Below are 23,909 nucleotides of genomic sequence, written 5' to 3'. Positions count from 1 at the left end.
TTATTGTAAGGTTTATGACAGTAACTTTAGTTTTTTGATAATTTAATTAATAAAAATAGAAAATCTTTGTTTTCTTAAACTACACTCGCATATGCTATTTAATTGTTATCAACGAGTGACTAGTATAACTTTACTTACTACCCACCTTCAGCGTTAGCTGCTTTTAAATATTTTTGTTTCAACTTTTTTGGAATGATATAACACCATATCTACTTTATAAATCCCGTTTGTAAACTATTTTATTATGCAAACGGAAATTGATGCTTCTGTTATCGTTAAAGAAAAAGAGTGGTTGGAGACTAATGTGCTACCGGAATTTTGGGAATCTATGTCGGAAGGGTTAAAGGAAGCATTGAATTTAATTTCTTCCGATGATCCAACTGTCCTAGTTTTCACGTCTCCGAAAACCGACGCCGTCAAAGGGATTGTTTCAAGAAGCAGCAGTAACGTAGTTCGTGTCAATGTCACAGCGAAGGTTGGTCGTACTACGCATGTTTTAAAGCTGAAAGATTCTGCTATTATTCATTTGGACCAAATACTCAACTTGAGTAATTATATGCATTACGCTTTATATTGCTTGCCCCGATTGCGACATAATACAGAACGTGCCATAAAGGAATTGCAGGAAATTTTGCATGCGATTGTATGTCTACTTCATTCCATCATGCAAGAGGAATCTGAAAAAGAGGAGATCCCATCCAATGCCAGCAGTATATCGCTAAAAAGTCAAAATTCCATTGTCTCCAGAACAAGCAACCCTTTTAGTTGCCTTAACCATTCTCCTCGTCAAATACACAAGACCGTTCGTAATCATTTATTTTCACCTCCTCTTCCTTCTAATTTAGCTCTGAGCTTCAGCATTTCAAATGCTTCAGTCTGCCTGCATTTATTTAGGCTTTCAGGTCCCAATGAAGTTTTAGAGTCTTTTGCAAAAAATTCCGTAGATATAGAAATGCTTAAACCTTTTGTTTCTCAAAGAATAGATGCTTTTTCTCAGGATCCAATTCTTCTGGCAGTAACGGCAAAACTTTCAGCGTTACAAAAAAAGGTTAACGACGTTTCATATAGGTTTAAAACCATTTCTTCTTCTTTATATGGTGCCAAATAAATTGAATTTTTCAGTGGCAGTACTGATTTGCTCTCTGTTCAATTGCCTAAGCAGTTATAAATGGTTTGATATTGGGAATCTCCCTGGTTTTATGTTTTGAAACTATGTTCAGTTTTTCGCTTGATTGCATGATTAACTTTGTATTCTATGAATTTCATCTACATATTTGGCTTTTTCTCTTGGATCTCATTCGTTTAACCTTACTGCATTCTACTTACTTCATATCCGCATGCCACATACGAATCAATATGTCAAGTTTATTGAAGTTAACATCCATTTCTTTGAGATTTATCTTTGTGTATATATTATCCATTACTTACGATATATGTGTTTTCTGTCCTAATTTTCCGACCTATATATGATGCATTTAAAAGAAACAACTGTACATGAACTATAGTAGTGGAGAGCGAGAAAAGCTATTCCCATTATTGTAGCTTATAGCTTTGCTTTTCATCAACGGAGAAGTTATTAACAACTTCTTTTAAGCCTATCTGATTAAATATTCGATTGAAGATTTTCTTTCTCTTTGCTTCAATTTGCAATTCATTTTGTCCATGTAGTTTAGGAATAAAATAATGACACTTCTAATTTATGCATGATACACTATAAGCATGAATTTACCAAGAATCGTGAAAGTATTTCACAATGTATTATAAAACGAGAGAATTACTATCTTAAAATGGGTGAAACCGAAAAGTAGGTTACTATGCTGCATTAATCGTTAATTTAAAGTGCTTTTATGTACATTAACTTCTTATGCTTTTCAAGCAATTATAATATTACTATACGAAGATATAATATTATTTGTATTGTATTAAAGCGACAGAAGATGCACAAGATTTCCATAAGAGAATAATTCTAGTATGAATTATATTCTCACACACGCCTTGGTGGCTTGAACGTTGTGTCTTTCAATATCACTCCACCTTTAAACATTTGATTTTTGTGGTATATTTTGATCGCAACGGTTAAAAAGGACAATTTCGCTCTCGACATTCAATTTCCTTCTACTACCGTCTTTCGACATCCGCCCATTTGATACGTTTCAACTTTCACCCTGAATGGTATGTCTGCCGTAATTACATTGACTCCATTAAATGAATCATTTCAAACGAAGAAATTGGTTATTTCTCCTTCAACGATTTATAAAATTGGACGACACACCAACAAGTCAACTTCACCTAGTCCCTCTAATCTCTTTTTTAATTCTAAAGTACTTAGCCGTCAACACGCCGAGTTATGGCTTGATAAGGACACCCTTTCTGTGTACATTCGAGACGTTAAATCTTCCAACGGGACTTTTGTGAACGAAACCCGACTGTCGCCTGAAAACAAGCCTTCAGCTCCTTGCAAATTAAATTCAGGCGATATCGTGGACTTTGGTGTTGATATATACAATGAAGATGAAATAGTGCATCAAAAGGTATCTGCCCAAGTGAGAATTGTCGTACGTGGTGCTACTTTTGCTACGACTCCTGCACGATCGTTAGATTCAGAAGTAATGCTGGATTCAATTATGAGACAGATGGTTTTTCAGTATCAACGGTGTGTTGAACTAAATGAGAACTTGGAGAGTTTAGAAAATGGAGTAGAGGAGGTTAGTAAATCTCTCAGTTGGCTTGAAACTGGCAAAACTCGCGATAATCGTAATAATCATCATTATTCCCGCAAAAGCTCTCCGCACATTTCCTCTTTGGCTGTACCATCTACTAAACATTTAGATGGTGAGAGAGATCGTAATTTGAAGAGATCTACCTCTCCTCTTTCTAGCTCACCTTTTGTCACCGAAGCAGCACTTAATGAAGCCGAGCTTGCCAAAACAAATCTAGAAGCTTGGAAAGCCAGGGCCTTCACTGCTGAAGCAAGGCTATCATCTAAAAATAAGTCTTGGCAAGAAAAAAAATATTTGGTGCTTTCTCCCTTCTTCATAGCTGTTGCTGGTATCATTGTTTATATGGGTTATTGGCGGTGACACTAAACTGTTAAATTTCTTGTTTATCCGTTAGCATACAGTGCTTTAACGAGGGAACTATCTATTTAATGTTTACATTAATGACTATTTGCAACGATATCATATAATAAAGTTTTCATCATTTTTTATTATTCATTTTGAACAGGACACCTTCAGGAACAATGGACTGACTTTAATTTCAGTTTCTATAACGTTATTTAAGGTTTAAATCCTATCTCATGAGGAGCGTCCATTCAATGAAAACCTTACAGATTTGCATAAAACGACATTAGTCTATGGTCGTATACCGATATTAAACATACATTGTTAGCGGTAAAAATATATCTTGCTCTTACGATAATAGTAAAAGCGTCAATCAAGTGTTGACACATGTGGTTCTCGTCAGGTGATCAATCTTTACAGTAGGTTTATTGTAATGCTTCAAAGCTTTTTGCGAATGCGGAATGTGGTATAGATAAAATGGAAGAGATATATAGAAGCCTGGGATGTGCTAATGTTGCCATAGTGCCAGCATATTAATAGTTCTCATCGTCCCTTTGACATATATATAAGAACGCAGACTACCATACACATTCCTTGCTCTTTAATAAAATTTCGATTGAAGGTCGCATGACCATTACAAGATTTACTTTGACAAAAATGTGAAAATATCAATCCTTATCTTGTTGAGGTTGTTAATAATTCTGACGGTCATTAAATTACAACGGAAATTGAAAGGCGGCTCAATTGTATATTAAAAGCATTGGTGCTAGCCGTGTCTAAATTTAAAGAAAAAATATGGCAGATATAATGATATTGTTCTCATATTGAAAGAAGAAGGTGCAAAACAAATGCTAGATTTGACTTATGAATTATATTACTGCGATCCTAAAATGGAGGAATGAGGACTCAATTGCACATAGTAAAAATCAGAGCATCCTCTTATTAAAAAAATTAAAGATATAAACTTCTTATTTATGAGTATCGGTTTGCTATGCCATGATTAAATTCTTCGTTGAATATGCAATCCTATTGTTTACATTAAACGTTCAAAAGAAAAAACGAAATAAAGTGATCTTCACTAAATTTGTTTAACGATATACAGGGCTGCGATATTTGCAGTAGTGTATGATACTCCTAATGGTTGTCAGCCTTAATAGTATGTGCCTAGTATTTACAGTTGCAATTAGAACATCACTTTTATGAATCACAACCTTTAAAAGGCGTTTTGATGCCATCTTTGAACCAGGAAGAGACTCCTAAAAAAACTAAAAATCCTTATAGAAAGGGACATTCTCGACGACAAAGTCGACATTCAATTCCTTCCGATGAATTAAATTCAAATAGTAGCAAATCGCTCAACAATGATCGTATCAGCCGGACAATAGAAAATTCTCTACAAAAAGAAACAAATAGCGATAACAAAATTAAGAAATTATCCAAAACAAAAAGTAATCCCACTAATCCCAAAAGTGAAGAAGACCCCAGTCAAATATGCCAATCCTTTGACGAAAGTAATATAATTACACCATCTAAATACCTCTTTCCTCTATCAAAAGACTACTCCCCGAACGAGGGATTGTTTCAAACCGACATGAATGAGAAAAATCCTCATGATTTATGGAACCCAACGGTTCCCATGGCTTACCTTTCTCGATCTTTACAAGGCCTTACCATTTCAAAAATTAATGAAACAGAACAAAAATTCCCTTTGAGCTCTGTCCATGCTTACGTTGAAATCGGAGAAGGTATGTTTTCAATGGAAATCGTTACTGAACAATTGCGTCTATTGGGCGCAACTGTTCATGCGTCTTTACAAATGACCGAGGAAAATCCCGTTTCTCACGCAGTACTCTACGACTGCTCACAAGAAACTCTCAAGAAAATTAGTTCTGCTCAAGTCCCAATCGTTTGTGTATCTCCTAAATGGGTTTTGGCTTGTTACTCATCTAAGTATTTAGTCGACGAGGAAATGTACTTAGTTGATCCTCAAGATATACTGCAAACTAAATGTTTACAGACTGATGACTCGGAGTTGCTGAATCCTCTTGATCCTTTCACTGACACGCAAATGATTCAGGACCCTTCTGATGCCTTCTTTTTCGATACTCAAGCAGAAAATTTAGAACCATTCGTTAATGGGTCTCCTGATTCTCATTGTTTTAATGCCGACTCATTCTTGGATCAAACTTTGTCCGATGATTATGAGTTTGGTCTCATTACTTGCAGTGATTCTAATGAGTCATCTATGTCCAATGACGCTCAACGAGAAAATAATCCAGAAACCATTTCTCAAATATCGCTATCTCCAACGGCTGATCTATTTTCGTCTTTCAAAATTACGACGGATTTAGAGATGACTCATTTAGAGTCTGCCAAAAAGAAGTATCTAGCTTACAAACCGTTAATTGGCTCTCCACTAAAAAAGAAGGTTAGTCTTATAGATTTCTAAGTGCCTTGTCTTTCTATTTCATTACTCTCTTTCATTTACAAGTTTAATTCCGCACTGCTCATTGTACATATTGTTAGATCAGTGTTTTGCGTGTTTTTCCCCTTTCTTTTATCCTGCCCATTGTCAGTTTATTTTATTTTATTTTATTCTATTCGCTCAGTCGTCACAATCCTGACCCAAATTATTTATAATCTCAATGGAGAATTAGTCAACTCTTATTTAGAACAGAAAAATGCCTTGCATTTTTCGCTTTTCTTATGTAAAGAACTACAATATTAAATTTCCGAAAAAGGTTTTCTTATTGTTTTAAAATGTTCTTTCATTTTATTTTTTCGCACTCCAATATTCGGTTGGAGGTCTTTTTCGCTTCAACTGGAAAGACAGTGTATCTTACAGCTTTTATTTTCGTCTGAGAACCCGAATTTTCTCTATCTTTTTAGATCATTCGTTTACTGGGGCTCAAATATTATTAGATTTTGTATATAGATTACAAGGAAGAGTCTGTTATAAAGGACACATTTTATTAGCCTTTTATTCTTAGTGTTAATAAACCATACCTTACATTTTACATTTTTCAGTAAATGGTAATTGATAAAATAGAAACCAAGAAAAGCATCACGCTCCCATTCTAAAAATAGATATTGGATGTACGAATGTATGTAGGTATGTTTTATTTACATTCATCGTAAACTATCAATATTCGCAAATTCACTATCTATTATAATTTAATCGCATAGCGAATTTTTTTTGTATTATAATTTATTATCGTTATTTTGATAAAGCAATGCTAACTCTCGTTATGTTTACTTTAAGTTCTTTACTTCTACGTTACCTAACTTGCTCTACTTTTTCGAACCCCTACTTTTACCTCAACCACATCATTCAATTTCAATCTATAGTATATTGGAGAGAAAAAGCGAGTGCCTTTAGCCTTAAAAGCGTTATAATATTATTATGGCTTTGGACCTCCGGATTGGGAACAAGTATCGCATTGGTCGTAAAATTGGCAGTGGATCTTTCGGAGACATTTATCTTGGGACTAATGTCGTTTCTGGTGAAGAGGTCGCTATCAAGCTAGAATCAACTCGTGCTAAACACCCTCAATTGGAGTATGAATACAGAGTTTATCGCATTTTGTCAGGAGGGGTCGGAATCCCGTTTGTTCGTTGGTTCGGTGTAGAATGTGATTACAACGCTATGGTGATGGATTTATTGGGTCCTTCGTTGGAAGACTTGTTTAATTTTTGCAATCGAAAGTTTTCTTTGAAAACAGTTCTTCTCCTTGCGGACCAGCTCATTTCTCGAATTGAATTCATTCATTCAAAATCTTTTCTTCATCGTGATATTAAGCCTGATAACTTTTTAATGGGAATAGGTAAAAGAGGAAATCAAGTTAACATAATTGATTTCGGATTGGCTAAGAAGTATCGTGATCACAAAACTCACCTGCACATTCCTTATCGCGAGAACAAGAATCTTACAGGTACTGCACGCTATGCTAGCATCAATACTCATTTAGGTATTGAACAATCCCGCCGTGATGACCTCGAATCTTTAGGTTATGTGCTCGTCTACTTTTGTCGTGGTAGCCTGCCTTGGCAGGGATTGAAGGCTACCACGAAAAAGCAAAAGTATGAAAAGATTATGGAGAAGAAGATCTCTACGCCTACAGAGGTCTTATGTCGGGGATTCCCTCAGGAGTTCTCAATTTATCTCAATTACACGAGATCTTTACGTTTCGATGACAAACCTGATTACGCCTACCTTCGCAAGCTTTTCCGAGATCTTTTTTGTCGGCAATCTTATGAGTTTGACTATATGTTTGATTGGACCTTGAAGAGAAAGGTATGAGATATCTTGGTAATAGTGCTTTTTTTATTTTCTGGGTTTCCGAGTTATTGAAAACCAATGTAATATGATATTTTATGAAGTTTACATAGTCACATTTACTAACATTTAAATTGTAGACTCAACAAGACCAACAACATCAGCAGCAATTACAGCAACAACTGTCTGCAACTCCTCAAGCTATTAATCCGCCGCCAGAGAGGTCTTCATTTAGAAATTATCAAAAACAAAACTTTGATGAAAAAGGCGGAGACATTAATACAACCGTTCCTGTTATAAATGATCCATCTGCAACCGGAGCTCAATATATCAACAGACCTAATTGATTAGCCTTTCATATTATTATTATATAGCATGGGCACATTATTTTTATATTTTCTTCTCATCTGGAGTCTTCCAATACTTGCCTTTTATCCTCCAGACGTCCTTTAATTTTGTTGATAGCGCAGGGCTTTTTCCTTGGGATGGCGAAAGTTACTTTGCTTATAGTTTATTGAGGGTTCATAGCTTATTTGGCTGAAGATCTTGTGTTGACTTAAATTCTATGCTAACCTCATGATCATATCCTCATTATGGCAAGTTTTGGTGAAAAATTTTTTAATATTAGTACATTTGCTAATAATACATTTGGTATTTGTTTTTACTACCTGTGAATCTATTCATACATTATCATATATGTTTCGAGCCAGGAACAGAAAAAAGTGAGAGAATTTTCTGCAGAAATGATCATAATTTTATCTTCGCTTAACACGAATCCTGGTGACAGATTATGCGTGGTTTAAAGCCTTTTTTTTACGACGCCATAAGCAAATTGGTTACTTTTTTATGTGTGATGAGCCTTGGGGTTTAATCTAATTAGAAGGCATTGCATTCATATACTTTTAATAATATATTATCAGCTATTTGCTGCTTTTCTTTATAGATACCGTCTTTTCCAAGCTGAACTCATTTAATCAGCGTCGTTTAACCTTAGGATGCTTAAGATGCGTTTAAATTCAATGACTTAATGCTCGAGGGATGAATGGTTTGTTTTAGTTCGTGTTCTGGGTGCATGATCTCGTGCTTGACTGTTTTATTGAAGCGTTCATTTCATGAAGTGTCTTTCGATGTTGTTCACACTTCTGTTTGCTAAATATAATAAATATTTTGCTTTTCATTTTAGTTTGTAAACATACTTGAAAAAACTAGAAAGGTGTTGTTTGTAAGTTTTTGAATTATCAATAAGATGAATTTAGAATGATGACACCTACTTCAAAATCAACAAGCATAAATGAAATAGAAATAAATTGTCTTTACTTACTATCTATTTGGTGTAGTTCTCTTCTACAGCAAGTTTTCATAGTTCACTTCGTTTGGCAAGAAATCATTATCACCGCTATACTTCACCGCCAACCACTACGAACTATTATTGCCAGTTTCAATAACGATAAATTTAAGCAAGCATCAATTTTCATTAATTTCATCGATTATATATATTAATCGTTTTCTTTTTTAAAACCATTTCTCTCTGCTTCAACTCACATGACCTATTCATAATATACACTCACTTGACCAGAGTTTATCGAAATAAATACGAAACTTGTGCACCAGGGGCTAGGAACGAATATTTTTGTTAGGTTCTTTCTTCTATCTTTTATTCAAGTAAGCTGCTATGGACAGAAAGGCGAATGCCTATTCTAAAAGCGTTGAGTTGTTATCGAGGCTTGAGGGTTGTCCCTCAGAAAAAGTTCTGTTAGAAGAGTTACGAAAATTGAGGGGGTTCATTCGAAATGATATTCCCAGTAATTTTTTTCCACAACTCTTTATTACTGACAATGGCTTTGCAGCCATTAAGAAGGCTGTCACTAAGCTAAACTTTCAATCGTTACTAAGTCTTGATATTTTTGAATGCTGCTTGCAAATATTAGGAATTGCAACTTCTTATACTATCTTGCGTTCTTGGTTACTATCCAGAAAACATATTGAGGCATGGATTGAGCTCGCTATTCGAAGAATGTTTTATTCATTCTGTGCTATACAGGATGATTCCAATATTTCCATTTATGCAATAGGTACTTCTTCCAAGACAGATTCTTCTATTCAAGCTGCTTCTCCTAATGAAGATTTAAAGTCAGAAGGGGCGCAAGAGATTGATTCCCAATCGGAGACAGTTTCAATATCTTCTGACGTTGATTATGATGAAGATCGTAAGGATTTAAAGAAGGCCAAGATATGTAGTGCATATTACCTAAAAACTAGGCTACTTCTGGCTGTTTTGTCTTTTGCCCAAAACGATAGTACTTTTTCGCTTTTGAAGCTTGTACCTTCTTTGCAAGATAATACCAATGCATCTCTTGTTGAGTTATCTCGCGTAGTGGAAGCTGCAATACAGAAGCTTTCCATCAAACCGCTAGCTTTCCCTAATGTTTTACCCCAAGTCCTTCTTCTCTGTCCTTCTATCTCCATTTTCAATCTTATCCTACTTCACCTTCGTGCACTTATTCGTTCTTCTCCTGAAAACGCTATTAAAATTGGTTATTCCAAAACTATGCATTTCCTTTTAACATACCTTTTCGAGCCTCCCACTTCTTTTCCATTGTCGGATGTTTCGAAAGATTTGCTCAATGAGATCACATTACATTGTGCCACTTTTGGAGTGTCGAATGCTTCTACTGCAAAGGTTTTACGTACATATTTGAAAACCAAGTCTGAATTCCTTCGAACATGGTTATTAAAAGCTCTTTCCCACCTTGTTGCACCATCTTTTTATTTTAATCCTTCGACAAAAGGTTACTCTTCTATTGATTTTACGCTGAGCTCTCCTGTAATGCCAATTAATGGATATTCTGTTTCCCTTTGGTTAAACATTGAGTCTCTAATGAACGATGATGGCAATTATGCCCCAACTACCCTTTTTCTCATCTCTGATTTTTTGAAATCAACCCTTTTTCGCTTACTACTTGATGCATCCAAAAAGACTGTAGTTGTTCATATTGGCTCAAGTAAAGATACCTGTGTAGTTAACTTTTCAACTCCTATTACCAATTTTTTTTCCAAAATTTACAAAGATAATCCTAGTCTAAATCCACCTTCGTGGCATTTGATTACCTTAGTCCATCGTAACGAAAAATCTTCTCTTCCCAACTTGGAACTATATATTGATGGTTCTGCTGTTGAACGCGCTGCTTGCCCTTACCCATTTCTTTCTTCTACCTTACAGCCATTATACGTATCTTTAGGTCCCAGCATTGGATCAAGGAACCAATCTACCCCATCAACCCTTGCACCTAATGTAGCTGAAACTGATGCACTTGTTTCAGAGAACACTGGAGCAGCATCTCAAAAGACATCTAAGTCTTATAAAACTAACGACTCCTTGAAAGTGCCTCCACTAGTACCTCTATTAATAGGGACAACACGGTTTTTTCCGGTTCCTTTAGTTTCATCGCAAATAGCAATTATTAGTAGTCTAGGACCAAGTTATTCGGGATGTTTTCAAGGTCCAATCAATGATTATATGACTTACAAAGCGTCTACTGCTCTTACTCTAGAAATCCAAGATTCTAAATCAAATACCGAAGATTTACTGCATAGTATTCAAGCATTCTCTCGTTCTCCCATCGCTTTCATGAGCTGTGCAAGGGATTATGTTGATATTATGGACTTACAACTTTCTGACTTTTGCTCTTTTTCTGTTTTGGAAACGTTAAAAAAGTTGGAGAATCAATATTATTCGCATGTTTATATAAATCGAGCTGTCTCGTCTTATGATAAAGCATTCTCAGCTGAACAACCTAGCTTCGGTGTATCTTCTGGATCTGTTACTCCAATCATAATGCAAAGTATTAGTGATGCCATTTACAATATAGGTGGTTCATCTATTCTGCTAGAACTTGTCGGTACCGCTGAGACTGAGGCAGAGCTCAACTTTGGATTGCAAGTATTTTTCTCTTCAATTGAGGATAACTGGAGGTTTTCTGAGAATGTTGAGCAAACACATTCTTTTGAAATTTTGGCTCAAATTTTACACTCAAAGTCCCATCTTCTTGTATCCGAAGAAACTCTTAAAATTATTGCTTTAATGTCTGGGGTACACCATACGCGCTTTAAGCATCCTCTTGTAATGAATCCACTGTTGTTTCGATATTTAATTTTAGATTTTGATTTATGGTCCAAGGCACCTAATTCTAATTTATTTGTTCAGCAGTTAGGTTATATTGTTTCTCTTATTGAGAATAATGATTATGCCGGTTTTAACGTTAAACGATTAATGAAAATGCAAATATTAAAAAAACTTTTAACGGCAATGAGAAATTGTTTATTTCATAAGGATTTGCTTCCAATATTACGCCTCCTTTTCAAAGTTTTGATGACCTCTGCTTTTGTTTCTGAAAATATTCGCTCCGTTGCTACATATATAATTTATGCATCCCAAGCAACTGGAAAATCTAAACCCATTCGCCGTTCTAGTGTTTCAATTGCTGTAGATCGTTCTGATTCTAATTATATTAGCATCAAAGAGTCTGGATACGCGATTTGTGAGGAATTTATTGACTTGCTCATAAAGTCAAATGGTGAACCGTCCTTTTTGAGGCGATTTTCTTCCATGATAACTCCAGCATGGCTGCTGTTTTTACTTAGACAACAAGATATTCATTATTTTATTTGCGGCATCCGACTTTTAAACCAATCGATTTGCTCATTGGGCTCAAGTTTTCTTTCAAAATTTTCTCAGAAGTTTCATGGATTCCTAATACTTCACGATAATTTAAAAGATCATATACACCTTGAAGAATTATGGCTAAATCTGTTGTTTTTATCCTTAGGGTTAGGCATCAGAAGTGTTCAATTTAGAACTGACTTGACCTATAAGCAAAAGTTAGATTTTGTTTTGAAAAATGAATTGGATAATATACTCCCTTTATCGGAAGTATTTCCATCTCTTTTTCATGCCATCCAAGCTACTTTGGAGAAGGTTAGTAATGTTAACGGAAAGCTTAATTCTGAAAACGTTGCTGCTTTACGATATGCTGATGATACAATGTCATTCCTCGTCACTTTACAAACTACATATTCGTTTGAACTCACGCTGAATTACGACTTTAGTGAACTTTTGACTAAGGTTGTGTTTCCGTTTTTATCTCCAGTGGATACTATTACTGCTGAACAGGAGATGCGTGATTTACTACATAATATTCGTCAGCCACTCCCTAGGAGTTCATCCTCTAAAACATTTGGTGAAGGTATTAAAAAGTCGGTTCGTAAATTTTCTATGTCTGGGTCTTTCAAACGTGTCGTTACTCCTTTAGGCACTCAATTGCGTAAAGACATATTAAATGACTCAATTACTGATATGGAAAATACTTCATCTTTTACTGCTTCATTTCCGCAATCAGATCAGGCCTTGCAATATTTCGACAATTTTACTGTTCAATACGCTGAAGCTAAAGATGTTATTAAAGGACTTTTGTTTTCAATTTTAACTTGTATTTATAATCGTATAACTTCTGGACAGGGATTTAGCTACTCTAGACTTCTGGTTTATCTTCCGCCTTCTCAAATAGAAAAAAAATCTACATTTTTCAGCGGTATCCTTAGATCAACCATGTCGAAACTCATCGAAGCAGTGAAAAATGATAAACTATTATTAGCTGAGCCATCCATTTTGGCAAACATTAGCTATATCTTTACCAAATTTATCCGGATGCATCTCTTAGGATATTTGAAGGGCAGCTGGCTTGAAATTGTTGATGATTTGGGTAGTTTATTGGAAGAGATTATATCTCGTCCAGATTTTTTGGCGAAACTTCCAAAAAATGGAAGAAATGCAGCCATGAACATGTATAGCTGTTTCCTTGATTTGTTCTTATTAGAGGTTTCGGACCTCAAACAAACTGAGTGTAATGCGCAGTCAGACAAAATTATTAAATCGATTACTTACTGGCAGAGTCTTTTATTTAACTCTAAAACATATCAAAAAGATTTGTTTTCTTTGCTTTGGTATGCTGTTTATATTATGGTTGAAACGACTACTGGTGTGGTTCGTTTGCAGGCAGTTGATGCTTGGCGACTTCTGTTTCTTCATTCTCCTGGTTATCTAAGCGATATAGCAAAAACATGTAATAATGATCCAAGGTTTGCTTACGAGATATGCAAAACCCTCGACAATGATTCTGACAAATTTGTGCGTTGGCTTGATGATAATGCTGCAGAAGTTAATCAATTCATGTTAAGTTGCTTTTTTTGTAGATGGGAGGATTTTTTGAAACAACAACATAAATTGGCAGATGAAGAAGCCTCACTTCTTCAATTTTCTCGATTGGAACATTTAAGAAAGCAATTGGCACAGAACACATTTAATGAAAATATTTTAAATGAGTCTTCTGCTTCATACCATGTTTGGATATCCAGTTTATTTGCCCTTGAGTGTAATAGATTTAAGAAGATGTCACAGGATCAATCTGACCAAGAAAACTTCGTTGCAGCAGCTTTATTATCTCAAAAGAATGAGCTATCGCATGAGAATTCTATTTTAGGAAGTAAGACTACTTCTTGGGAATTAGATTCTACTGAAGGCTCTGAAAGGATGAGGAAAAGACTAATGCCATGTTTACTTCAATCCTCAGAGCTAGATTCAAAGCTGGAAGCACGGTCATCTGGTGCCCGTAGGAATAGAAGTTTTGATACGTCCGTTGAGGCTCCTGTTTCATTAACAAATGAAGAAAAGCAAGCAGCTACATTGATTCTTCCTTCCCAAGAAGAAACCCTACACGATGCTGCACGGAGTGATTCAAATAACTCGATGGAGGATGAAGAAGACGATGTTGACGAAGAGGATAAGGAGGATAAAAACCGTACGGTTATGCGGTCTATTGAGTCGGGTGATTCAATCCAAGATGTTTATAATGTCTCTAGGATATTCGGGTTGGAAGCTACTGAAGGTATACTGCTGTTGGGTAAGCAGTATCTATATCTAATGGACAACTTTTTTTTAAGGTCTGATAACGAAATTGTCGATGTTAATGACAATAGTATTATTGATGAAAGAGATCCATATTTACAATTGTTGCATCTCCAGTCCCTTAGCTCTTCAGGGAAAGTCAGAAGACATATTTCTAAAGAAAACAATTGGCATTGGGACTTTATAGATCTTTCATTAGTTTTAAAGCGATTTTACTTGCTTAGAGATGTTGGTCTTGAACTTTTTTTTAAAGATGGCCGAAGTTTTTTGACAATATTATCCAATACAAAAAACAGAGATTCTTTATATCAAAAATTAGTTGCAAGAGCTCCTGGTGCTGATGTTCTTTCTACGAGCCATTTTGCAACCTCAATGAGCCGTGACCTTGGAAAAGCAAATGGCAAGTCAAATTTTTTGAGTTCTAAGTTAGCAAACGCTTTGTCCTTTTCAACAACACATCCTGCTACAAAGAGATGGGAAAGACGTGAAATTTCTAATTTTAACTATCTTCAAATTGTGAACACATTAGCTGGGCGTACCTATAATGATTTAACTCAATATCCGGTATTCCCATGGGTAATCGCTGACTATACTAGTAAAGAGTTGGATTTGAACAATCCTAAAACTTATAGAAACTTTTGCAAACCAATGGGTGCTCAACATCCTGAAAGAGAGTCACAATTTAACGAACGATACGATCTTCTTCTTGGGCTTAATGATTCCCAACAACAACCTTTCCATTATGGTACTCATTACTCCTCTGCAATGATTGTATGTTCTTACTTAATTCGTTTACGACCTTTTGTTGATTCATATCTTGCACTTCAAGGTGGGCAATTCGATCATGCAGATCGATTGTTTTACTCGATTGAACAAGCGTGGAGATCGTCTTCTAAGGAAAATATGGCTGATGTTCGAGAGTTAATCCCCGAATTTTTTTACCTCAGTGAAATGTTCATTAACGGAAATGGATTTGATTTTGGCTCCAGGCAAAAAGAATCCACCCCTATCAACGATGTTATATTACCACCTTGGGCTAAAGGCGATCCAGCTATTTTTGTTCAAAAAAATCGAGAGGCGTTAGAAAGTAAGTATGTAAGCGCTCACTTACATGAGTGGATTGATCTTGTTTTTGGTTGCAAGCAGCGAGGTGATGAGGCGGTAGCAGCAACTAATGTTTTCCATCATTTATCATACCAAGGTGCTATAGATCTTGAAAATATTGAAAATGAATTTGAGCTTGCTGCCGCAGTAGGGATTATTCATAATTTTGGCCAAACACCTAAACAGGTGTTTAAAAAACCACATCCACAGAGGGGTCCCGACTTTACAGATACACCTTTGGGTCCTTATTTGTTTGGACGCTTTGAGGACAGTATTCATCTTTTGTTTCAAAGCTGCTCTCCCATTATTAGGATTTGTAAAAAGGTTGCTCACATACAATATGATCCTTCTAAGGATGAAGTCGGTGCTTTTGCTGCAGATTATACTCCACTTGGTCCGAATACGTTTCTTGCTTGGGGTCGTGTTGACAATACTGTACAATTAATAAGCGACCAACTTGATAAACAGCCAGTGATGTTTGAGGAACTTCATTCTGAGAAAATCACTCATGTTGTTGCTTGTGATGAAAGAACTTTCTTAACAGCGTCTTTGGATCTTACCTTAAGACTTTGGACATTATCTACCAATAAACCCATTAAGGCTAGCTTGAAGCGGGTTCTTTATGGTCACCGTTATAGAATTACATGTGTTACTGTTTGCAAGGCATTTAGTATAATCGTGAGCGGAGATGCTGGTGGAAATTTGATTATTTGGGATTTAAATCGCGCAGAGTTTGTTAGCTCGTTATCTGTATATAAATTGCCTATCCAAACAATAGCTGTAAATGCCAGAAACGCAGAAATTGCGTTTTCCACAGGGTTTTATTGCTGTGTGGTCAACGTCAATGGGAAAATACTTGTTAAAGATAAGTTATCTCGGATTTACAATGAAAACTCGGATGAAAACATCCTTTGTTCTTGTTTCTATACCGGAGCGAACTCGGAGTGGTTACATAAAAACTTGTTTATAACAGGGCACCCTGACGGGATCATACGTATATGGGAGAAAAGGTTGCAATCGAATGCAAAGTTGGAAGCTGAGAAAAATAATGCTGATCGTCCGAAGTGGAGGTTTCATTTGTTACGACAACTTCAACACACTAAAGGGCTCGGCAGGAACAGGGTTGCAACTCGGCAAAATATTATTACCATTACTCCAAACGGCCAAGCTAGAGGTATTTTTGCAGGAGATGACAAAGGACAAGTATTTTCTTGGATGCTGCCAGATACAACTTCGAACGTACATTTGGAAAAAGATAATACTAGTGAATTGTGTTCGTTGTGTGATTCAAGGTTTTCGTTAATGGAATGGCGAAGTCAATGTCGCGCGTGCGGAAATTCTAACGTTTGCAGCGACTGTGTTTCTATGTTGAAAGACACAAATATAAAAACCTGTTATGAGTGTTACCGACAAATGCCTTTATGTTATAAGAATTAATTTATGTCTTAATAATAGATTAGAATAATGAAAAATTTTTACACCTAGTTTGGTAACGATGCTTGTAGGGCTAACAAATATTTTAAAATATTAGTAACCATTCTCTTTGTTGGAAGAATAAAAAGATGTAAAACGTCTAAATGAAAATGCATATAACTCACCAAAATATTATTAACCTAAACCCTTAAATTTCAACTCAAACTATAATACAATAATAAAGAAAGGAATTGTAGTTTTCGAAGACTACAAGATCACAAATGAAAAGCATTAAAAAACCCTCCGCAAAACGTTTTCAACTTTCTGCTGCTTGGCATTGTCTGTGGGCATATTACGATTACTGACAATGCTTTTTTGACCAAAGAAGCGGCGGGCTTGCTTGCTTGGCTTAGTATCTTCTGATAAGTCTTTTGTTTCTTCAGGAAACTCTGTAGAGACATTGAGTGTATCTCTTTCACTTCGCTTTTTACGAATACCTTCAATCATTTTGGCATTTTCAACATTTCTCATATATTGTTTTAACTGCTTGCGACCCTGCTCAATTTCAACCTTCAGGCGAGATTCACGGGCGGCATTCTCAGCAGCAATTTGTTCAGTGAGATGATGCCATTTAAACTTAGGAAGATATTTCATGTTCCATATATCATCGTGATACCAACTGCTCTTTTTACCACCAATTTGATTTGTATTAAGCAATTCTGCAACTGATTTGGCAACGCGTTTGCTTTCAAATTCAATCCAACCTTCTTCATACATTACTCTTTTATTTCCGCCATTTCTCAGCCTTTGTGCCCTCTTAGCTGATGACTCAGGTGTTAAATATACCCTTCCAATTTTTCCATACTGAGAAAGAATTTGTCTAAGCTTGTTTGGTGCCATGTAAGGAGGGATACGAGAAAGATATATAACTCCTGAACGCTTAATAGCTTTTCTTTGCTTTTCAACTTCTTCAAGTGATATTTTTTTTATAGAATTTGCATTTTTTGTGGTCTCCTCATCCAGCTCATTTTCAGAGCCGCCTGAAAAGTCTTCATGGTCTGAAGTTTCAGACTCGAACGTGGAATCTCTCCGGAAGCGATCAAGATGGGCATCTCGTTCCTCAAGCTCATCGGCGGAGCTTTCAGATTTGACCTTTAAAACGTCTACAACTGGTTTTGTTGATCTTGAGGAACGAATAGCTTTTAAAAATCGTTCATCTTCTTCATCTTCACTCAAATCTTGGTCAACGTACTTCTCTTCTTCTTCGGCCCCAAATAATTGTTCAGCTGTAGACATATTTGGCTAATGATTTGCTTGTTGGTTTACTTTTCAATCTAAAAGTTAAGAAGTAATCTTTTAAAGAAATTCTATGCCACAACAACTTAATCTTCGAAACGCCTAAATTGTAGAAATGAAAACTTCTATACACTCGAGTTTCATGAATTTCAAGTGACAATAAATTGTTACCTAAAAAGGAAAACCGTGAAAAAAGATGAGAATGAAATGATTTTAGTAATATTTTATGTTATTTATAACTAACATTTTTCAAGTTAATGATCTATGATCAATAAAAAGGTAATAGAGGCTGTTTGCAATCTCAACAAAGTATAGGTGTTCAAATTATTTGAAAGATGAGTGAATCCTCGAAGATAAACAAAGGAGTGACTAAGAATGAAACATCATGGGGGAGTGGTTATAATTGACAATGCTTTATCTGAGATACAGTAGTCTTCAGTAGCTTTTGGATCAGGCTAAGAATTAAATTTAGCGATATTTTATCCCTAGATTTCTTTTGCTTTTTCTTTTTAACATAAAAAATTGAAAACAACCTTCTCTCGAAATTATGGTGAATTTATTAGAACGGATTGAACAGTTAAATTACCAGTAGATGGAATATGTTCGGTCAATTTTTCACCTCATATCAAATCAAAGCACTAATTTGGATACATCCTTATCAAAATATTCCTTTTCAAGATGAGCAAGACGCTTTCTTGAAATTATGCTATGAAACGACTGTTTATCGGGCTGAAACACTTTAGCATAAGGCGAATCACAAGTATAACAAGTTTGCTTTAAGAATGTAAATAGAGAATCATTACTGTCAATATGCTTTAAAGCGAACTTCAGTAACTCCTTAACATGAAGCAATCTTTCCCTAGGATCGAAATAAACTTGAGGACCAATATTAAAAAATTTGCATGCTTGATTTTCAGAGCTTTGAAGTAACAAGTGGGGAGAAAAAAATGATTTATCAAGAATATGGAAATATGGTAATTTAGAAAGTACTTCGATCCACGCATTCGCAGCTTTTTGCCTGAGTAATGGAGTAGGAAAAATTTGAATTAAAAAAGCCATAGAGTCACATAACTGTGCAGAAAGCATCTGTGAAAAATTTGAAAAATTTACATAGTCCCTTTCAAAGGAACCCATCAAGTCAAGTAAAGGGGACCTTTGGTTTAACGGAAACTGTTTACAGGCTCTAGCTACCGTACACTTCTCCAAAGGTGTACGAGGAAGTTTGCTAAGGTTGAGACGATAACTGAAAGAATCACTAATTAAATTAAATGGAAAAGATTTGAATAGAGTTTGGAACCTGCCAAGGTATATTCGCGGTCTGGTTTCAGTCTTTGGAAATAAACTGTAGCAATCCTCCCACAAGGAAACACTTTGATTTAAAAGTACAATGGTACTAGTTTCATCAAGACAGCTTCCAAATCTTTTCAAAAGGCTCCTTGTTTTGGTGATTTTAGAGTCCACAAGTAGGCATTCTATATGTTTGGGCTTTTGACTTCGAAGAAGAATGTTGTCAACTCGTTTAGGAATTGCAGATGAATTTTTTTTATAAACAATCGCCTTTGGCTCTAGCATTTTGCTGTGCAGCTTACAATGGGTTAGGATAACCGGTCTTTGGTCAACTGGTTTTTTTATTTGAGACTTTGCGACGAACCAGCCGGCTTCAGTCGGGCCCAAAATGCATCGTTTAATAACATCTGCCATTAGTAAAATTCCGTAATTTTGTTCACATAGATAATAAAATATCCTGCTTAAAGACCCTCTTTTCTCAAAAAAAAGTGGTAGTAAAACAGGAGTTGGTTTTTTGTTAGACGTTCGAAACTCTATTTAACCCCCTTCAAAAAATTTACCATATAACGTATATAATTTTTGTTTATAGGAATTGCTTTTGGTTTTTTAGAATTCCATTAAGATAATGGGCATGATATATCTACAAAATCACTTACTCACAATACGTTGCACTAGCATTTCCTAAGTTAGGGATCTTGGGAAAAAATGCTTCTTTAAATCCTTGAAAGCATAATAAAATTAAAAAAAAATACAAATTTCTCCTTTTTTATACATGCAATTGCATTTTATTCATAGCCTAGCATTGTGAGTAATGCCAAGTAGACTAAAACAGGGAAATGATTAAATAAAAGCGATGGATGTCAGTCTGCAGTGATAATGCATTATGAAGAAGCTATACGCCAAATCCATAAAACACTCATCTGCCACTGATTTCACGATGACATCTAAAAATGACCAAAAATGAAACTATCTTAGCAAATGCAAAAAGGAATCTCGATATAACTGCCCAAAGTTATGGTACAACTACTAAAACAACAAAAAAAGACGAATAAAGAATATAAAGGAACGTGCAAAACAAAAGAGCGAATTATTAAAGGATAGTGTGAATTTAGGCAAAGACTTCATGTACATGATCTATCAAAAACGCAAGACTGTAATTCTTAACAGTCATGTCAATAACGTCTCTGGAATTATCGGGGTCGCGTATTAATGTTGGGGAAAATACTACTGCAAGGTTCTTGGATGTCATTCGATTTGCATGACTATATGCAGCAACCCTTGCTAAATGTCTAATAATGAGCTGCAAAATTTCAGCATGAGCTGGAGGAAGACTTTTGATGACCATTATAAAACCGTCTAATTTATCTTGGAAAGAGGCACAATTTGCTGCTGTGATGAACGGAAAGTATTGGTCATAGGTAATAATTGGATTAGGAAGGTTGCGAAGATATTGCTTGAATACAGAAGTGACAGCAGAAATATCCTCACTTGGATCAAGTACCGTATCTTCATTTCTTAGTAACGCAACAATTTTTTTCATTTGAGAAGTTGCCCCTGATTTGCGATACAGACCTTCAAAATCCATGCCGTATGACTCGATAAAATTTATACAAGAAACGATAAGCGTCGGGACTCTCAAGAGTGTTAGCCTGTTTTGATCGAAGTCGTCAGGATTCAAAGCCCAAACAGGAGATTCGCTTTTTTTAGATTGATACTGACGATCTATAGTAGAACTAACGCAATCCTGATAATGTGCTCTAAGCTCATTGGAGTATTTACCGCAAAGTTTGCAGTGACCGACCGCTGGAACGAAATCCTCTTGTTCTTCAGAAGCTAAATGTTCTTCAGAAATACTGGGAGTACTCGACATGTGAGGAGAATCTCTTTTCCAATGAAACCGTTTAGAAAATGACTTCTTAAGATCTATTTTAGAGTTCCGTTTGTTATACCCTCCACTCTCCTTGTCTTTATTGTCTTTGGGTCTAAATCCAAGGCTAGATGCAACCATTTGTAGACGCGAAAACGATTCTCGCGGAGACGGGGTTGAAATCGTTCGGTTGGATTTTTTATCATTATTAAATATTCCGAAAGAGGAAGAAGTTCGCTTCTTATGCTGCTGCTCCCTCAAGTATGCCAATTCTCTCTCCAATTGATTGTTAAGGCTTACCAGTTCTGTGTTCTTAACATTCAGATATGCGGTTTCTTCCATTACAGTGCTGTAAGCGTTTTGCAATTTAGAGACAGTCGTAGACAAAGCGTCTCGCCTCAAAAGTAAGGTAGACAGTTCAGGTTGAAAAGATTTCCGTAAATAATCTAATCTATAATTTAAATCTGCAACCAACTCTTGCTTGAAAGCTTCGGGGGACACGGGAGTCTGCTGCTCTATGATAGAAGCCAACGAAGTCGCTTCCAACAATAAGGTTCCAACCTCAGCTTGAAGCTCTGAAATACGAATGGCGAGTTCATTTGCGCTTTCCTCTGTAGCATCAAATACGTTTGAAGTAAACACATCACTTGCTCTAACCAAAGAACTTCGATTGTATTCAGGTTCACATGCTTGATGCAAACTAACTTGCGACAAATTTAAACTTTTGGCCCGCGGGGAAGCCTCATAATTTGAAGAGTTCGTCAATCTTTTCTTCAAGCCGTTTGGTTCGCTACTAAGTCGTTTGTCATCTAACTTATTAAATACCGTAGGATATCTAGGAAATCTAGCCTTTGTAGGAGTTTCGTCGCTTTCCAATCCGTTAACGTAATATTCGTCAAGATTAGATAAACTGTTTCGATTTCTAGGAACCTTTAAATTACATTTATTTGTGACATCACGAAGAGCACCCCTTAAATGGATAGGAGATAGAGCTATTCTGCCAGACACATATCCATATTTAGATGGTGATGTTGTTGTCGAAACAGATTTGTAATTCATAGTAGAAGAGCGGCGAAGTGGAGGAGGATTAACAACGCTTTCATTTTTAGGAAGTTGAGGAAGCGTACCATTTTCGGTTGGTGATTGAACAAAGGCGTGATAAGCAACAGGTTGCTGCACGCTATTATTATTTACTACTGAGCTTTGCCTTGAAGAAACTGGTTCAATTGGTATCGAACTTCCAGAATGAAAAGAGTCACACGAATCAAATGGAGAGGCATTAGCTGAACGAAATGAGGGACCATTAGCTAGTGGAGAGGGAGAGGTTTTAACGAAAGAATTTTTGGGTTTAAGTAAGAAGTCCTTTTGGATGTCTTTGTAAGATTTTGCGGAGTTTATATCACCAGGTGTTTCATAACCATTAGTTTGAACTTTTAATTGAGGACGGAGAGAGTTTGTAGGAGAGCTGGTATTTTGCATTCGACCAGATAATACGGAGGATGGAGAATCAGACGCTATAAAATGCGGGTTTTGAAAGCCTTGGTTTTGCCCTAAAATTAAAGTTAGAAACATAAAGACAATATCAATAAATACTACATAAGCAACAAACTTACCAGTTAAAGAAGTGTTTTCCGCAGTTTGTGCGATATTCCTAAGAGGAATAAACCCTGATGCGCTTTCCATAACAGCCTTTTGATTCTCTTCATCTTGTTTACGCAAACAAGGAAGGCAGTAATGTTGACCTTTGAACTTGCCAAAAGCATTTGAATTAATGAAAGCTCGACAATTGGAGCAACAAGGATGATTAGCTTGACTATTGCTTACTGCGTTGAACTCGCAAATAGGAGTTGAGCAACCGTTGCAGATATCAACACATAATTTACAGAATATTTGCTTTTGATCGTCTTGAGAAAAATCTTCAGAGGAAGGGTCTAATTTTTTGTTGCAGTTCACACATTTAAAACTAGCAAACCGTCTTAATTAGTAAATCAAAACAACAAGAAGCACAAACAAGGGTAATCTTTGGAGCATTTTATATTTTTTTATTCAATCTATAAGAAAAAAAAAAGATCCAAAAATCCCAACGTTTGCATTTTCAATCATACCAATCGGAATGCCAACATTTCCCACCGAACCAAACTTGAGAGGTACTGGGAACACTCTAGAGCAAAAGTTAGTAAATGCCGTTCATTACAGCTGGGAAAAAATAAAAGAGCAGTGTCCAATTTCAAGACAGGGTCTCGTTTTGTGAAAAGACCGCTCTCCGGACACGGCGATTAAATTTTGAACCTCACATACTTCCCAACATTTAATACAAAAACAAGTACGTTCGGATGGCGTCTCCAAACTAAGTCTGTCCAGATGAAGTGTCGTACCCGAATTCATAAGGAAATCAATATTCTGAAAATTAAAAGAAAGGTGTTTCCCAAGAGAATGGATAGGTAAATTACACCAGCTCAAAAAATGAGCGGCAGCTAAGATAGAAAACTCTTTACGGTTTTATTCAAAGTTTGTTCTTGATTAAAAAATAAATAAAAATACCAAGGCTTTACAACATTTGCTAGCTCTTTTAAACTCGTAGCCGTTTGTGGTGGAGGTCAAAGAATAGGACCTTTGTTTATATAGAAGGCTACACTGGCATTT

The 23,909-nt window shown here is 35.9% G+C and overlaps 8 protein-coding genes and 5 long non-coding RNA genes across 13 annotated transcripts; 6 read left to right on the top strand and 7 right to left on the bottom strand.

The window, feature by feature from the left end:
- The first annotated feature begins 126 nt into the window (after positions 1–126).
- Positions 127–1,733, top strand: rav2 (RAVE complex subunit Rav2). The gene has a single exon (NM_001021664.3). The coding sequence runs from the start codon at positions 245–247 to the stop codon at positions 1,106–1,108; it is 864 nt and encodes a 287-aa protein (NP_595763.1). The 5' UTR covers positions 127–244; the 3' UTR covers positions 1,109–1,733.
- SPOM_SPNCRNA.5379 lies at positions 1,292–1,497 on the bottom strand. Its single transcript, NR_194734.1, has one exon. It is a non-coding gene; the product is annotated as a non-coding RNA (long non-coding RNA).
- Positions 1,734–2,005: 272 nt separating the features above from the next.
- csc1 (FHA domain-containing protein) lies at positions 2,006–4,270 on the top strand. The gene has a single exon (NM_001021663.3). It carries the CDS (start codon positions 2,175–2,177, stop codon positions 3,078–3,080), a length of 906 nt encoding a protein of 301 aa, NP_595762.1. The 5' UTR covers positions 2,006–2,174; the 3' UTR covers positions 3,081–4,270.
- On the bottom strand, positions 2,065–2,692 carry SPOM_SPNCRNA.5378. Its single transcript, NR_194733.1, has one exon. It is a non-coding gene; the product is annotated as a non-coding RNA (long non-coding RNA).
- SPOM_SPNCRNA.5377 lies at positions 3,351–3,671 on the bottom strand. Its single transcript, NR_194732.1, has one exon. It is a non-coding gene; the product is annotated as a non-coding RNA (long non-coding RNA).
- mug176 (BRCT domain protein) lies at positions 4,242–6,088 on the top strand. Its single transcript, NM_001021662.3, has one exon. The coding sequence runs from the start codon at positions 4,291–4,293 to the stop codon at positions 5,509–5,511; it is 1,221 nt and encodes a 406-aa protein (NP_595761.1). The 5' UTR covers positions 4,242–4,290; the 3' UTR covers positions 5,512–6,088.
- A 275-nt stretch (positions 6,089–6,363) lies between these two features.
- On the top strand, positions 6,364–8,601 carry hhp1 (serine/threonine protein kinase (CK1 family) Hhp1). Its single transcript, NM_001021661.3, has 2 exons — positions 6,364–7,356; positions 7,479–8,601. Exons 1-2 carry the CDS (start codon positions 6,466–6,468, stop codon positions 7,683–7,685), a joined length of 1,098 nt encoding a protein of 365 aa, NP_595760.1. The 5' UTR covers positions 6,364–6,465; the 3' UTR covers positions 7,686–8,601.
- SPOM_SPNCRNA.5376 lies at positions 6,545–6,833 on the bottom strand. Its single transcript, NR_194731.1, has one exon. It is a non-coding gene; the product is annotated as a non-coding RNA (long non-coding RNA).
- A 148-nt stretch (positions 8,602–8,749) lies between the features above and the next one.
- Positions 8,750–16,887, top strand: lvs1 (beige protein 1). The gene has a single exon (NM_001021659.4). It carries the CDS (start codon positions 9,011–9,013, stop codon positions 16,838–16,840), a length of 7,830 nt encoding a protein of 2,609 aa, NP_595759.2. The 5' UTR covers positions 8,750–9,010; the 3' UTR covers positions 16,841–16,887.
- esf2 (U3 snoRNP-associated protein Esf2) lies at positions 12,989–18,223 on the bottom strand. Its single transcript, NM_001021658.3, has one exon. It carries the CDS (start codon positions 18,110–18,112, stop codon positions 17,108–17,110), a length of 1,005 nt encoding a protein of 334 aa, NP_595758.1. The 5' UTR covers positions 18,113–18,223; the 3' UTR covers positions 12,989–17,107.
- On the top strand, positions 17,817–23,773 carry SPOM_SPNCRNA.5375. Its single transcript, NR_194730.1, has one exon. It is a non-coding gene; the product is annotated as a non-coding RNA (long non-coding RNA).
- On the bottom strand, positions 18,271–19,907 carry cbp7. Its single transcript, NM_001021657.3, has one exon. The coding sequence runs from the start codon at positions 19,811–19,813 to the stop codon at positions 18,743–18,745; it is 1,071 nt and encodes a 356-aa protein (NP_595757.1). The 5' UTR covers positions 19,814–19,907; the 3' UTR covers positions 18,271–18,742.
- Positions 20,087–23,858, bottom strand: rga4 (Rho-type GTPase-activating protein Rga4). The gene is made up of 4 exons (NM_001021656.3): positions 23,565–23,858; positions 23,372–23,427; positions 22,880–23,229; positions 20,087–22,816 (listed from the first exon to the last, which is right to left on the bottom strand). The coding sequence occupies exons 1-4, from the start codon at positions 23,649–23,651 to the stop codon at positions 20,508–20,510; spliced, it is 2,802 nt and encodes a 933-aa protein (NP_595756.1). The 5' UTR covers positions 23,652–23,858; the 3' UTR covers positions 20,087–20,507.
- Between the last annotated feature and the right edge of the window lie 51 nt (positions 23,859–23,909).

Source organism: Schizosaccharomyces pombe (assembly GCF_000002945.2).
Source record: "Schizosaccharomyces pombe strain 972h- genome assembly, chromosome: II".
NCBI lineage: Eukaryota > Fungi > Ascomycota > Schizosaccharomycetes > Schizosaccharomycetales > Schizosaccharomycetaceae > Schizosaccharomyces > Schizosaccharomyces pombe.
Note: the sequence above shows the minus strand (reverse complement) of the source record. Positions and strands in the feature narration are given on the sequence as shown.

Excerpts from the sequence above, each read along its gene's own strand:
- csc1 (NM_001021663.3), top strand. The coding sequence starts at position 2,175 with ATGTCTGCCGTAATTACATTGACTCCATTAAATGAATCATTTCAAACG.
- lvs1 (NM_001021659.4), top strand. The coding sequence starts at position 9,011 with ATGGACAGAAAGGCGAATGCCTATTCTAAAAGCGTTGAGTTGTTATCG.
- rav2 (NM_001021664.3), top strand. The coding sequence starts at position 245 with ATGCAAACGGAAATTGATGCTTCTGTTATCGTTAAAGAAAAAGAGTGG.
- esf2 (NM_001021658.3), bottom strand. The coding sequence starts at position 18,112 with ATGTCTACAGCTGAACAATTATTTGGGGCCGAAGAAGAAGAGAAGTAC.
- mug176 (NM_001021662.3), top strand. The coding sequence starts at position 4,291 with ATGCCATCTTTGAACCAGGAAGAGACTCCTAAAAAAACTAAAAATCCT.
- rga4 (NM_001021656.3), bottom strand. The coding sequence starts at position 23,651 with ATGAATTCGGGTACGACACTTCATCTGGACAGACTTAGTTTGGAGACG. Across the intron at positions 23,428-23,564 it reads TTTGTATTAAATGTTGGGAA|AGTGTTCCCAGTACCTCTCA; the intron begins GTATGTGAGGTT and ends CTTTTGCTCTAG. Across the intron at positions 22,817-22,879 it reads GGAAAACACTTCTTTAACTG|GGCAAAACCAAGGCTTTCAA; the intron begins GTAAGTTTGTTG and ends CTTTAATTTTAG.
- cbp7 (NM_001021657.3), bottom strand. The coding sequence starts at position 19,813 with ATGGCAGATGTTATTAAACGATGCATTTTGGGCCCGACTGAAGCCGGC.
- hhp1 (NM_001021661.3), top strand. The coding sequence starts at position 6,466 with ATGGCTTTGGACCTCCGGATTGGGAACAAGTATCGCATTGGTCGTAAA. Across the intron at positions 7,357-7,478 it reads ATTGGACCTTGAAGAGAAAG|ACTCAACAAGACCAACAACA; the intron begins GTATGAGATATC and ends TTTAAATTGTAG.